The sequence below is a fragment of the Rhipicephalus sanguineus genome, chromosome 4 (assembly GCF_013339695.2).
Source record: "Rhipicephalus sanguineus isolate Rsan-2018 chromosome 4, BIME_Rsan_1.4, whole genome shotgun sequence".
Classification (NCBI taxonomy): domain Eukaryota; kingdom Metazoa; phylum Arthropoda; class Arachnida; order Ixodida; family Ixodidae; genus Rhipicephalus; species Rhipicephalus sanguineus.
In genome coordinates this window covers 19,285,538-19,300,647 of record NC_051179.1, presented here as the reverse complement: position 1 = coordinate 19,300,647, position 15,110 = coordinate 19,285,538, and the positions used below count along the sequence as shown (strand labels likewise).

Genomic DNA, 15,110 nt, shown 5'->3' with positions numbered 1-15,110 from the left:
GCTCCAGCGAAAACTGAAAGTAAGGATCATAATAACTGGCTTTACTTTCGGGGTATCCACGAGATCGCATGCACATTCCACCGTTGCATTTTCTACGTCGGCTGGTTCATTGGTGCAGCTGCTTGTGCTCTCAGCGAGTGTGTGCTTGCAGTTAGAAATATCCTAACACGCGGCACGTAAGAGCCCTGGCACGTTTCTCAATTCGCTTCGCTTTCTACAAAGTAAACAGTGATCCTAGCACAGTGCATTCGAAAAACCAGTCTCTTCGCGTTTTTTTTCCCTTGCGCTTCGGTGCGTCTTGACATCTTGGAGAAACTGCTGGAAACGAGCGTCCTCAGGAGTTAACACACAGGTGCGAGGGTTGAGAAGAAAAGCAGAGTGCTTCTAACAAACATGTCTTAACAAGAAGTGTCAACTGGAGTGTTCGAAGGATTGGGCTACATATAGAGATTCTCGAAATTCGGCTTAACGTTCATATATATGTTATACGCTAGCGTTACATAGCTTCTCTACGTATGTACAGCACGTGACTTCAACCTTTTCGTAGTCTACATAGAGTCTTGGTCTCCGACTTGATGACGAGGAAGCGATGAGTTTCAACCACCAGCGAAAGAAAACACAATCGAACAGGCGCTTCACAGAGAACGTTGAACAAAATCACGAGAAGCGAAAACATGTCTCGCACATCGAAACGACGTCAGTACGTCCGGTATAGGTCAGTCAAGACAGGGTAGATGAAATTCGCTGAAGGAGGCGAGAATAGACGCATATGCTGCACTGTGAAAGCAAAGTTAGACGCATGCACACCAAGGAGGTTTAAGAAGAATTGCTGGAGTGGAAATTACGCCTCAAGATGGCAGACCCGGCCGCCATATTAGCAGGGGCAGGTCAAAACGTTTAGCAGTTACCGAAGAAATGAGGGGTGTTCTCAACCACGCCCTACGTGTTCAATGCGGCAAATTTTCCCGGACAGATGCCGCTCAGTGTGTACCTTTGTGTTACTGGTTTCCTCAAGAAATCTCACCAAATTCTTGGCAAATTTTATTGGACATCAAATCATCAATTATCATCTCGATATGTTTCTTTCGCCAGGAACAACGATATCTTATTTTAGAATTAACCTATTACATTAACAGATCAAAACAACTTTATTTCTAAGCGGGCACAACCCGAAAAGAGCGTATTTCCGAGATAAAGGGTGCGCAATCGCTGGCTTCACTTTAGCCGGTAAGGCGGTGCGAGAGCTTCCACTCCAACACTTTTTTTAAAGCCTCCTTGGTGCACACGTGGCCTCCGTGATCCGTTCCAACTACGCGCCGCTGCTCGTCGCCGGAGCTAATCGCGGAGGCCACGGTGCACACCACTGGATGTATGATAAAAGCGCTGCCACGGCGTCAGAGATGGCGCGCTGATCGCTGCTCCTTCTCGAAGCTGATCACGCAGCTAACAAGAGAAGCGAATGACGTTGACGCGAGCGTTACATGGCGATGTCGCACCGCAGTATGGTTGTCTGGTATGGCTTCACGTGATTAGCACTCGGTAGTGGGAACGAACATGGAAACAGGCACCGGAGAGGGCGAGACTGGCCCACGCGTGAAGTGGGCGCAAATTATTTTCCTAAGGGAAAAGCGCGCGAGAAACGACGAACAAACGTTGTTTATCAGACGCACGCATGGAAGAACACAACGTTGTATCACAGAAGCATTGATGCCAGCCCACAGAAACGTGATCATGTGTTGTTGTCATAGGGTTGCACGCGTTGTACATGTGCACAATTTATAATCCTCCTGTGGACGCTGTGTTCATTCTTAAAACGACTTCGTGGTGAATAGCCAGCCACCTTGAAACCTAGTCCTTGTGTTAGCCGCACCGCAGGAATCTCGGTCACTATGAGACAGCATGACAGGCAGATGCCTAGTGAAACGCAACGGCTACCTGCAATCAGCGTAGGTGCTCTTTAACGACCGTGAAAATAACTCACTGGAGCAGACAGAAGTCAACATTAGGGTCGGTATCATGCATTGTATTACCACATCAAGCACATGTCATAAAGGTGACGTGAGTGCGACATGCATCGATTGAGCGTTGAATGATGGGATCGATTACAGTGCGTTTCAAGGTTCCCGGGATGTAGGTTAGGGTTAAGGTTGTGGGATAAAGGTTACCGCGTAGGATGGGAACAAGAGCTCCCGCTGTCTTCAACTCCTGTAGGGCCAACGTGAGTGATGCACCCTCATCATCACAGTACTCGACAATACGTCCCGTACCTAGAGCGGTTGATTCAAAAGATAACGCAAATTCGGTCGTAGCACTGGACGCTGACGCTGCAACAAACAGAATAGATTCGCCGTGCAACGAATGACGCTGTGGAGAGTCTATAACTCGGTCGAACGAAAGTGACGTGCGACACCACCTTGTATAGCGGTGATACAGTCAATAATGAGAAAGGGGGGCAAAGCAATGTCAACTCATACATGTGGTCTCTTCGGCAGCAGAATCGCCGATTTTGTTTTAGCAGAACCCGGATCAACGGCGAAACAACCGTAACCCTAAGAAGAATAAAATCAAGTTGGCCTTTATATAGGGGACAGGACGGTTTATAATATACGCAGACTTCTGAGTTACAAAAAAAAAACGTACGACTTGAAATTCTGCAAGCAGCCCTTCTGCATATTTAACACTTCGAGCCGAAAATTTTCGGAACTCTCAAAACTGCTTAAGTCGGAAGGAAGCAACGATTAAGAACGGCCTAGAACAAGACGTCTGGCATCCATATTTCTAAAGAATTTGAAGTTCGCAAGGCGAAATACCTAGCTGGTGAGACGAGTAATGAATTTGAATGAAAACCTATGCACGATCAAGCCAACCTTAGCAAACAAAGTTCTTATGGCCGTCTTGGATGCATCTTCGTGAAAGCTGTCCTCCTTTCTCCCCCTGAGACATCTAATATTTAGATCTTATAGAACTAGAGTACCGTTGCTTAAACTGTTATTTTTTCTATTTTACTAGTTCCACTAACCTATACATGTCTTTCCTTCTCTGTGAAACCACCCACAAATTGTAGGAACTCTCATTCACATAAAATTTGGTGCTCCTAGAAACCTTGACGCATGTTTCTTCCTAGTGTGAGATTCCAGACACTAGCGTTAGACCGTGCTCGGATGGCTTCTCTCTACACGAAATAAACCATGCACTCTAAGAAAGAAGGGAAGAAAGATTCATTTGACTCTTTCTTGCCGCGTATATAACTCTAACATATATAACTATATTGAAAGAGACCCGTTAACTCTGTTTTGGAGAGTCGGATGTATGACTGTCCAAAAAAGAGTCCAAGGACTCCTTTTTTCTCAGAGTGTAGCATACGATTAGCTCTGCTCCACCAGTGACGATGCATTTGCATTCGACGATATCTTTTCTGACGACCCATAGCGGCAACTTGGATTCATTGACCCAGCTATCAGACGACGCGTTTCAATCCATAACGCAAGGCCCGCCTCATTTGGCGCATTTTTCTAATACAAGGATACCCGGAAAACACGATGACAACTATGCGAGACCATCGGACAGAATCTAGGTCAAATTAAGCATATCGAATCGAGGACTAAAGAAGACGAGAAGCGATGTCCTGAGCTTAAGCACGTGTCACCGTGTATCTTGGCCAATGTCTTTTGTTTCTTTCTTTCAGATAAATGGTCACGGGCGTTGAACGAGACGGCAGACCGGAATATGGCGACACTGATATGTTTTAGCACTGCCGTCGGTTAAGTGCGTATCTTAAATATTTGTGAATAATAGCGTGAAGAATTCCCGTGGCAAAGCTTAGAAATATCGGTTGTATACATTCGACTGCGGCCTTCAGTAATATAAAAATAATATTCGGATCAAGGGCCTCCGCCTAGATTTATTAACACGGCTAGTTTTATGTTGAAATAAATGCAGAGTTCAACCGTTTCCTACGTGAGAACCTGCGTAGAAGCGCATGGATAAAAATTAACAGAAAAAACGTACTGTGATGTTGCCAGCGCGTCACTGAGTCATTTGTCAGAGCAAGGTGAATCATAACGAGTGCACCAGTGAAACCACTGCAAGCTTTTTCTAGATCTACGAAATTGGTCTCGAGGCTTATCGAAGGAGTCGATCTTAGATCCACCAAGTCCTACACTAGTTCTTTCGCGGTAAGACGTAAAACAAGCTATCTTCGTTTTAACTGCTTAACTTGCTAACAAGATAACATCAACTGTTGAGGTGGATGATAAAAACACACGTAGTTCAAAAAACGCACGCGACTCTGAGAATATCATTATTATTTTTATCGTTAGGGTGTTTGTCGGCAGCGCTGTTTATTCGACATTGCGCCTACGCGTCCGGAATCCCAGCATGTTTCAGGATTTTAGAAGCTAAAGCTCACGACTTGTTGGCGATCACCGAAGAGCAGTTTTTCAAAGCACCGAAACGTCTACAGTTAGCTAACACCACGTGGAGATACAGTGCTTTAACCAGTCGCGGGCATGTGCTCACTGTAGACGGCGGAAGCCGGGCCAGAAGTATAAGCCGCATGCCTCCATTTGGCAAAGTCCAAACAGGTTTTGCCAGATCGAGCTACGCTGTACACGATGCCGGGTGACTAGACATATGGAACAACTGCTCTATGATTAAAGAAGTCCATTTCGGAACGCTCACTTCAAACAGGACAACAGGTAAACGAACACTGTGAAAACAATACGCAGTTCTACGATAGTCACTGTTTTGGCATGTACGCGCTCACTGACAAGTTTATGCAGCCTAACACACACGCATTGTCCCTATTTTTCTTTACTCATACGCACCATTCACCGACGAAAGAAAGGGGAACCGCTGCGAAGATGGGGTGGCTTATCCAACTCCGGCCAGCCAGTCATGACGGCGGACAGGCATGTAATCAGAAGCATCGTGTTACGACGCACGTTCCACGATCTTGAAGCTCCTAGAGAAGGAAGCCTGTGCGTTTTCTCCCTTCTTGTGGTTCGGTTGGTGCGTCTGCTTGACCCTTCATGCAGTTTGGCAGCTAACGCGCAGTTATTTTATCCTATATAGAATTGAAGTGACGGCCAAGGCACCAGCTTCGGACGGTGCTACCAAATGCTCCGAGATAGTCCGACGCTTTCGCACCAGTGGCGGCTCGTGATTGGCACACAATGGAGACTTAAAAACCAGCTCGTTCGACTTCCACGTGTCTTTCTCCTCCCCCACACGAAAGTACCTCGCGGTACGAGACGCCGTCGCATCGTACGTATCTTGCGCTGCATCTCTTCGCACTCGAAGGCGTGGGGACCCGGACAGGACTCGACGGGGTGTTGCGACAAAGGAGTCACCTGGAATCTTCACGAGATGCGTTCTCCCGCGAGAGCCCGCACAAGCGGGCTCGCGCGGAAGAACGCAGTGAAGAAACTCTCCGAGAGGAAGACCGCCGGCCACCGGTGGAGGGAGCTGGTAGCGGAAAACATGCTGTCCTAGAAGCAGGGTGCGCTAGGCCACCAGATGAGGCGCCGAGAAGAGGCAGGCGCAGGTGGAGATGATGGTGAACAAGGAGAAAATGATGAGGCAGACGCGGTCGACGACCATGGCCGCGAACTTCCACTCGCCAACGACTTCCCGCTCTTGCTCGTCCTTACGCATGCGGCTCGTGATGAAGCGCAGCTCACGCAAGATCAAGTTCAGTTCACGCGACGAGTGGACGCAGGCGTGCACCGTGGACGCCCCGCCGCCGCCGCCTCCACCTAGGTACGGGGTTCGAGTCCCGTGGCAGTCGCTGGCGGCGGCGCTGTTGGCCGTGCGGAAGTCGTCGTCGATGTCCAGCACGTTGGCCAGCAGACTCCGCGACGAGCGCTCCTTCAGCTCGAGCTCTTTCATCTTGTTGTTGAGGAAGAGGCTGCGCCGGTTCGCCTTTTGGCCTGGAGGCTCCATGCGCAGAAGCCACGGGAGCCACACGAGGAACACCGTGCGAATCTGCAACGAGTATCGACGCGGCACGAGCTGAAGATCATGCGAGGCTCTCAGAAGGGACAGTGTATGGGCGTATTTGTTGGTCATCGCTTAAGCAGAGCACATAGCGCAGAACCAAACACAGGACAAGACGATGACGGGACGAGCGCTAACTTTCAACAAAACTTTTTTAGATCGTGCGCATATACAAGCACAATATCTGAAACGGCAAGAAAGAAGAAATAAAAAAATATACAGGCTACAGAAAATATAAAAAGAGAAATGCCACGCGTGAACTACCGCCAAAAACTCAAGTTCCTTCTTTGATAATGCTACTGGCGGCATACTCACACACTCATCACGTGCTCGAGCTATTTCAAACACTTTGGGTATCTTCCTAGTTAAACTGTTCCCATGGTGATACATTGCTTTGTATCGCCATAGGAAAAGTATATGCGCACGATCTGCAAAATGTTTTGTTGAAGATTAGCGCTCGTCCCGTAGTCTTGTTGTCCTGTTTTCGGTTCTGCGCTATGTATTCTGCTTAAGCCATGCAAGGCGTTGCCGAAGTGGAGAATTGTGCACGCGTGGCTAACGCGGCAGAGGCCATTAACCAGCGTGGTCACACAAGTGTCACGCGCTGGGAGCTTTGTCGCCAAATGGTTTAGATATGTGGCGCTTCGATGGCTAACAACTCCTCTAATATCATTCAACAAATGCGGAGTTGATGTTAGATTTTTAATTGCATTTGTAGAATATGGCAAGACAGATCGAAACAAGGACGGCACTTATGCAAAAGACGAATGCAGGCGCTGTGTTTGACTCTTCTGTGAATGTCGCCTTTGTCTCGACGTACAGTGCCATCGTGGCTAACCAACCAACCCCTCCACCTTAATTAGTTTCTATCTGAGGTGTGGTTATGACGTGAGTAAGTGCCATAGTTTCCTCTCAACAGTGCTTAAGCGTGATGAAGTTCATCTTTCATTATTAAATAAAAATGAAAAAGACATATATGTGTATTATGATGTTGTAAAAGGCCTTTAGTTTTTGTTGGCAGCGTACACAAGGTCACATGCCACGCAACGCCGAAATCCGTCACTCTCAAGAACAGATTTACCAAGGCCTCGTGTGCTATGAGAAACTACGTATAGAGTAATTTTAAGCTATCAAGCCCAGCTATGGCATTGTAGAGGTCATGTGCCTCGACACTGCTACATACTCGGCATGAGTAGGATGAAATAGTAATACAACTGTTATCAAGAAACGAAGATAGGTCACTCACCAAAGCAGGCATTTCGGTCGTCTCTTGATTTCTGTGATGATAGTTCAGGACCACCACGGTCATGACTACCGAGAAGGCAACCATGATCATGATGCAGGCAAAATAGGTTCCTGGAACAGGGAGAAGGACGCGCCGAAACGGCGTATTGTACGACACACTTACAGGACGGAGACTGTGAGTTGAAAAACGTAGCATGCACCGTACGGCTTACAATATGGATACCTAGGAACACCATGCGTGCGCTGCAATACACTCAAGCGTGCACTCGCAATGTCGGCGTCGTCAAGCAGCAGGTTCGAGATGAACACCAGGCAAGCACGCACCATGCATTCACACAAAGAGTATCAGCATTCGCATAAGTGAAGCCGGCTTAGGGCCATTTAGATCATATGTGCGCAGTCACTTTATATCACAATCAATGCCTTGTTTATTTATAACTGAAATAAAAAATTTGAAAAAAAGAAAAAAGAACTGCAGTAATCAGGCAACCGCAGCCAGGGAGGCTTCATGCAAGACGACCCTGTCTTAAACCCATTCCAATCCAGGATACACATTTCCGGTGAACACCGCATGCAGGCGTACAGCTGTAAGCAAGAAGAAAACCACAACCATGCGAAGAAACCGTACGTTAAAGACAGGCCGGAGCGGTCATGCTGCGCATCGGTTTTTAGACATGTTTAACCTTGGAAGTAAAGACTATAAGCATTGAACGACTTCAGACCTGTACTTGTACTCAAGACCTGCAATTTCAAAATCGTTGTTTAATAAGCCTCTGCTGGTCTGCAGTACACGATCAGCCCGCTAGGAAGACAGGACGGGATGGAAGCCTCATAAACAGATTAGATAAAAGGAAGCCGCGCGTTTGAGTAAGCTTGACTTCAGTGCTCAACCACTGTCGTACAATCATCTGAACAGAAATGAGATTTCGGGTATTGCGCTTTCGTTGCGCCTACGACAGTATTCTACCACAATATACCCGCATGTGGCCGCCAAGGAGGTTCAAAAGGAATTGCTGGAGTGGAAATTATGTCCAAATAGTGAAGCCGTACCCGCCCTAAGACGACGGCGGCGGTCGCCATCTTAGGAGTGGCAAGATGAAGCGTTACGTTCAGCTGAAAAAACAGAGCGTTTTCTTCCCGCGCTCTGCGAGTTTAATATGGCAAAAATTTTCCGGACAGCTACTGCTCAGTGTGTGCCTTTGTGTAACTGGTTTCCTCAAGAAACCTCGAAGTCTTCGCAAATTTTATTGGAGATCGAGTCATCAATACTCATCTCGGTATGTTGCTTTCGTCGAACACAATGACATGTTATTTTATAATTAACTTAGCATTTACCTTAACTAAGCAAAACCACCTGATCTCTAAGCAGGAATTATTCGAAAAGAGCATGTTTTCTTTTTTAAAAAACCTCCTTGGCAAGCATTGGCTTCACTTTCGCGGTAAGGCGTTGTGAGAGCTTCCACTCCAACATTTTCTTTAGAACCTCCTTGCTTGCCGCATACTTTGAGAAGTGCGTAGTGGGAGAAATATGAACTGTATCTAGGCCCACATAGACAGGCCTAGTTTTTCAGTTTGACGCACAGCTTCAGCAATTTGCCTTCCTATTTTTCTTTCTTGGGTGCGCACAGCCTCACATTTCTCTGGCAACGCTACACGACGTTTGTTATGCGTTCCCAAGGGAATGCGCCTTCAGCGCATCGCCGAAGTGCAATATCTGCGATGGGAATTAAACTGCGCAAACTTCCTACGGCAGCGATTGCGAGAGCACACACGGCCGCCTGCATCCAAACGTCCGTTTAGATCGTTCAAGCATCGAATCGACGAGATTTATGCTTCGAGCTTGCTATTCTGATACCTCTCTTGCCACAGCATTTGTGCCGATATGGCGTTTTCATAATTACACTTACGTTGCCGCTGAGTCTCTTCACGTCTTTGTTGAAGCTTGCTTTCGAAGCATCCCACTCCTGTCGGTTCAATTCAGCGCGCTGCCAGTTCCATTTGTACGGCATTATTACCTCTGTTCCTGCTTCGGCGAAGAATGATAAGGCAGTCATGATTCACGGCGCAGTGCAAATTCTGTGCGGGAATTTCCATGCGGGCTCCGACTGTTTTTTTTTTCGCATTTGCATGACGTTGATCTACGACGCAGCGGGAATGCCTTTTGATCGCCACAATGAACGCAACAGCCATTTCCTTTCTCTCTGCTTCAACGGCTTGCCTTCGCGCGTGTTTTGTAAGAGTGAATCGCCTTGAAAACTTTTGAAGAATGTTTAAATAGACCACGAAGAAAGCTTACGTAGCAAATGCTCCGAGAAAAAGAAGATGTTCTTGCAATACCGAATCTCCCAAATCGTGGTAAAAGCAACAAACAAATTTTGAGCCCTCTCGCATTTTTGACACCATTTGCTGTCCTCGTTAAACGTCTTCTTGCTTCTCAAAAATTTTTTTCGCATCGTTGAGCATGATCTCAATTATTGACAATTTGTAGTCCACCGCACTGAGTGGGACGTCATACTTCATATCGTCCGCCGCGGTGGTATAGCGGTTACGGTGCTCGGCTACTGACCCGAAGGTCGCGGGTTCGATCCCGGCCGCGGCGGTCGCATTTCGATGGAGGCGAAATGGTAGAGGCCCGTGTACTTAGATTTAGGTGTACGTTAAAGATGGTCGAAATTTCCGGAGCCCTCCACTACGGCGTCTCTCATAATCATATCGTGGTTTTGGGACGTAAAACCCCAGATATTATTATTATATACTTCATATCTGTTTCGTTGCAACTGGTCTAGCAGTACATTTCACTCTACGCGATATCTTTGTGACGCATGCGTAGTTACCGTGTCTGCTCAGTATTTAGGCTATCTTAGCTATATTACACGTCAAACCAAGTAACAGACCTGAGCAACAGGCCCTGGTCTGTTACCCACTTGGTTAACCAGAGGCGCGAGGTTTCCATGTAATTGCCTAGGTACGCGTTCTTCGTGCACCGTGTAAGTAGCAAATTGAATATTAAGTTGTGACCTTGTCATTGGCAAGAAATAATTAGTAAGGTGTACTTATATAACGACAAACAATCCGTACGGCCGCAGTTAAATTTTATAGTACGTTTTACTCAATTTTAGAGCCGTAGTAATAGTATTTTATACTAGCTACATATCCAATGCAACGTACCGCAATCGAGAAGAGTGGTGACGGTGATCGGAGTTGGGTTGTGTGCGAAGAAAACAGCCCGAAGATGTCAGGAAGATCTCTCGAGTTGAGCGAGTTTGTGACGCTACACTGCACAGACACCGCACCTTTGTATGACAGCATGCAACAAACATGGCTGACACGTTCCTGTCTGCTTGTGTACGTTCACAAAGTGACGCTAATCCGTCGTATCCATAAGATGAGACTATAGGTCAGAATGATGAACAACGTAGTTTACTTTATTTCACAACAAGGAAAATTATGTGCAGACGACGCCGTCAGCTGTACATAACATGCCACATATCAGATTAGCTCCTGTGACCAAAGTCTGCACACTAGCATGTTCAATTTGTCTCTCAGCAAGGAAGAGACACTGGTATGTCAGCAGGCGCCCCATGCGCAACTATCTAGTTTACTGTCTTCGAAAGTGGTGTAGACGGCACACGTGGAAACTCGACTTCCAGGCTAATAAAATTTGCCAGCCTCTGAACCGTAAGTGCGCTCGGACTTTCGGAGCACGTCAAATGCTGGGGCTCCTGTGACCTCACCAGATACGTCACCGATGACGTCAGTGGTAAAGCCGCACAACGCTGTCGACCCTGACTCTGGCAGAAGTGATGCTGAAAAAATAGCGAGAACCACGAAGCGGCGCGGCGTAGGTTACTGGCCCCCCAGTGACCTGGACCGACCACTGACACTGGCAATATATCTATACCAATTGAACGCCACACTAACAAAAAAAAGAGAGTCATTTGACTATTTTTTGTGAGTTCTTACTTGCCACGTATATGACTCTCTTTAAAGAGACACGTGAACTCTTTTTGTAGATCTTTATACTCTCGTCGATGTGTCGTGGGACCCAAAAGAGGGTGAACGTGCGTCTTTAAAGAGGGTCATTTGCCTGGCAAGTAAGGACTCACAGTAAAGAGTAGCAACATAGTCTTTCTTTTCTCTCAGAGTGCAGGCAGAAGCTTGCCTTTTATTGAAATCGTAACGTCATACGTGGCGTTTCCATTCAGGTCGCGTGACTTGGAGCTGCTGAGGTGCAAATAGACTCTCCCATCCGAAACAGTTGTCAACAACCAGACGCGGTCCGTGTGAGTCGGCGTATAGGCGATGCCTTCCTAGCAATGTTTAAGCTTGCACCGCAGGCAGCGACGCGTGTTGATTGTTTTAGAGCTCCATTTGGATTTAGTGCGCACGAGTGCAGTGTGTGGCAGAGGCAGGGTGAGGGGGAGTCACTCATGAGCGAGGGGGGCCACAGTGGAGGCCATGCTTCGTAGCAGCGTGGACACTCGGGCTTGTGGGCGGAGCACGATCGGCAGAGCGGAAGACAAGGACAAAGCGAGGACGCATAGGTGCTGAGCACCGGCCTTGTAACAGCGTATCGGAATTTACCACTCCTCACCTTAACACCCTCTTTGCCATCGACTTAACTTCACCGACACTTTCGAATATGCGTTCCATAAGGCGCAACACTACGTAAGCAAAAACGAGAGTCGTTTGCGATGGAGTCTGTCCGAGCTACACCGTGACAGATATCTACGAATGTGCTGAAGAACATCGTAACTCTCCGATAGCTTGATGTACATGCTGATAAACCCTTCGATAACTTAACACAGCGAAAAAATGACTGCTTCTACGGACGCGGCAAAGCTACATTTCTAGAACTCGAAGGAAATAAGATGGAAGTAGAAGATTGTGATCTTCATCTGAGAAATAGAAAAAAAGAGTGCGTGACTGCAGCGTTACACTAAAGACTCCAACGCTGAGCATTTATTACGCGAAAATTTGCCTTGATAAAAATAAGCTTTGTCCTTGCGAAGTGCGCACCAAACATGGGCTGTACCTTTGCACAACTGTACACTGAGAGTAGGTAAAAATAACCCTTTAATTTTGAACGTGTCAAGACCGGATTCGACTTCTCACGCTCGCGCGGACCAAGCCCATGTGCAAAATGACCTGCTGCGTGACGGCTCAATATGATGCGCTGTTACTAAGCATCTAATTGCGTGTTCAATACGGTTTACGCAGAATAAAGCTTTAGTTCTCACTCTGTCACTGCCTTCCGCTCTTCATTCCCAAATTTTTCAGAGACAACCATGACCAAATGAAAGAGCCGGGTTTTTTTTTTTTTTTTTTTACGTCAGCGACCTCACTTCACTGGGTCCGCACCTATGAGAGGCAGTGCGTCTGAAGTGACGGGAATTTTTTCGCAAATGAGCAGCATGAAGACGATCAACGAGAGCAGAATGGTGACGCCTGCGAGCAGAAAGAAAAAAAAAAGGTGTTGCGCCTTTGCAGGCACGTTGCTGTGGACTTCACCCGGGGTCACGTTCGGAGGCATACGGTCCCGTGGTGAACACCGATCAGAGACCAGCTTACCGCCTTTTTCAGTTGACCACGTCGGCTGTTCCCTTGGCAGTTCCCGTTTGATGTCGTTCTTTTTCGAAGAAACCTTTGGTCGAGGTGATCGCTCGGCAGATGTCCTTCCTACACGCTTACTTTTTTTTTCAACTGCCGCAGTTAAGAACGCGTGAGCGCTAAAGTGCCTTCACATAAACGCTACACCTTGTAACCATTGTACTTCTTATAGAAAAGCTATGCAAAAAGAACACTAAATTTACATGCACAAGTTCGAATGCTATGCACATAGCGTAACTATGATTACCTTGCTTCAGCATCTAATGACATTGTTAACTTATGATATTTTTCTTCTATACTGCCACATTTTGAAAAGAATAACACTGAAATTGAGCTGGCTTTTGAAAATGCACATATTCGGCACTTACAGGTGGCTGAAGTCTAACTCAGCCAATAAGAGGGCTATTCAAACATTCAAGTCGCAGACAGTAACAGCTTAAGTCTGCTTTACTCTGTACACCAGTGCGCATAAACAGTGACCACTTCTGACAGCAGGCAAGAAAGAAAACAAGAACAACGCAGTCCACTAAAGTCGAAAGGAACATCACAAGCACTACACAAAACAGCACCAACGGTATGAACGAGCAACACGGTTGCACTATAGACATAGACAGACAATGCATTGCAGCAAAAGAGACATCGCTCGTCCGTCATCTAGGCACGAACGACACAACCGCCACCATGATCACCACCACCAAGGGTGCGGCAGAGACCCGCAGCCATGAACATGCAGGGGTCGGGGTGTAAACCCGAGCACCCGGCGCACCTATAATGGAGACAGCATCGGACGTCGGAGGCATGGTCTCGGCGAGCTGGAGCATGAATACCGTCAGGGACAGCAGAATGGTTACACCTGCGCGCGCCACCGGATAGCGACAGGCATCGGAGCAGTCAACGGACACGTCAACGCTCAACCGCAGTGGCCGCTGCACCGCAAGCTGCGCGTCTACACCGAACGTCTCAGTTACAGTATGCCGCCATTACTATACTCGGGGACAGCTCATCTTGGTTTTGGAGCCAAGGATACGGAGGCGTGGCTTCCGCACGCTCGTGTTACTCCGCAAGTAGTACGGCAGCTAGCGGCTGATTTTGGTTTTGCTCGCTCGTGCCGTTAACGCGTTTAGAGAAACATACACAAGAAGAATGGGAATGGGAGAGAGAAATTTCGAATCTTCAGTGTACATTTCAGTGTCATATTACGAGTATATTTTTCTTTGAGAACTAGGCCGCGAGTTTGCGGCCGCACGGTGACCCACACACGTCACGGACGCCATGATTACATTGGAAAACATGCAGAAAACGTGCTGCTATTTAGGAATGTAAAGAAAAAGAAAAAAAAGTCCTGGAAAGTGAACAATAATTGAATTTTATGGGCGACTTCCCGTAGCTGGTTGAGTCTCGTAATAAATAAAGCAGTATTTATTTCAGCAATTGAGAAAATTATCAATAAATTTAGCTACTATTTCTTGGCGCATAAGCAGGCATGCGTTTCAGTTCTGTAGCTCCCACTGTGCTGCCAAGAAAAGTTGTCCCCGAGTACAGTCTACCCGTTTCAACGACATCGTCAGGAGCGAGCCTGTTTTACATTGCCGCGGATGTGCATTGAACCAGCAATATGCTCTGGATAAACGTGTTACAGCTCTTGAAACTCATACACAGTTGCATCACAGTCGAGTCCAAACTTCTTGATATCGTGTCATTCATTTCGCTTAAACTAATTCTGTCTAGGGTACTTGGCGTCCTTCGAGTCTAATCCTATCGCATATGCATGAGACACTAGCTTTCGAGCTGCAGCTGTACTTGAGACGTTCGAGCAGGGCAGAGCTAAGCGGCACATGAAAGAAAATTCAAACGCCACAGAGGATATTTCCAGAATTTAGACGCACAGCGGGACACTTGAATTGCTCAGCACATCTTTCGAAGCAAAAAAAAAAAGGCATCGTAGGTCAAAATATTCTGGTAAAACACGTACTTCATGGTAGAGCTGAGCACACTTTTTTTTTAAATATTGCACTTACAGAATGGTCATATTGGACCCCTTCGAACCCTCTTAAGTTCATTTGAGATCATACCCCATTTTCTTTAGGACAAATTAAAGCGCAAACTTTACCAATGTGAATGTTTACATTGCGCTTCAGTTTTCCCTAAGGCTATGCACTACCTGGCCCCATATCAAGTTTTGTTAAACTAGTTTCACAAACAAATGAATCAGTCATTGCTTCCTTATGGCTTCACGTATTTGCAATATCGCGAATATA

At 46.9% G+C, this 15,110-nt stretch overlaps 1 protein-coding gene across 2 annotated transcripts in view; it reads right to left on the bottom strand.

Moving 5' to 3' along the window:
* Positions 1-456: 456 nt before the first annotated feature.
* LOC119389535 (neuronal acetylcholine receptor subunit alpha-7) overlaps positions 457-15,110 on the bottom strand; it is a 264,755-nt gene continuing 250,101 nt past the window's right edge. The window contains exons 7-9 of one of the 2 annotated variants that reach the window (XM_037656852.2): positions 13,619-13,705; positions 7,244-7,353; positions 457-5,985 (exon numbers count right to left, since the gene is read on the bottom strand). In XM_037656852.2, the coding sequence (XP_037512780.1) occupies positions 5,506-5,985; positions 7,244-7,353; positions 13,619-13,705 (677 nt within the window). In that variant the 3' untranslated portion in view covers positions 457-5,505. The remainder of the gene's footprint in view (positions 5,986-7,243; positions 7,354-13,618; positions 13,706-15,110) is intronic. The other variant, XM_049414460.1, reaches the window with a different exon arrangement.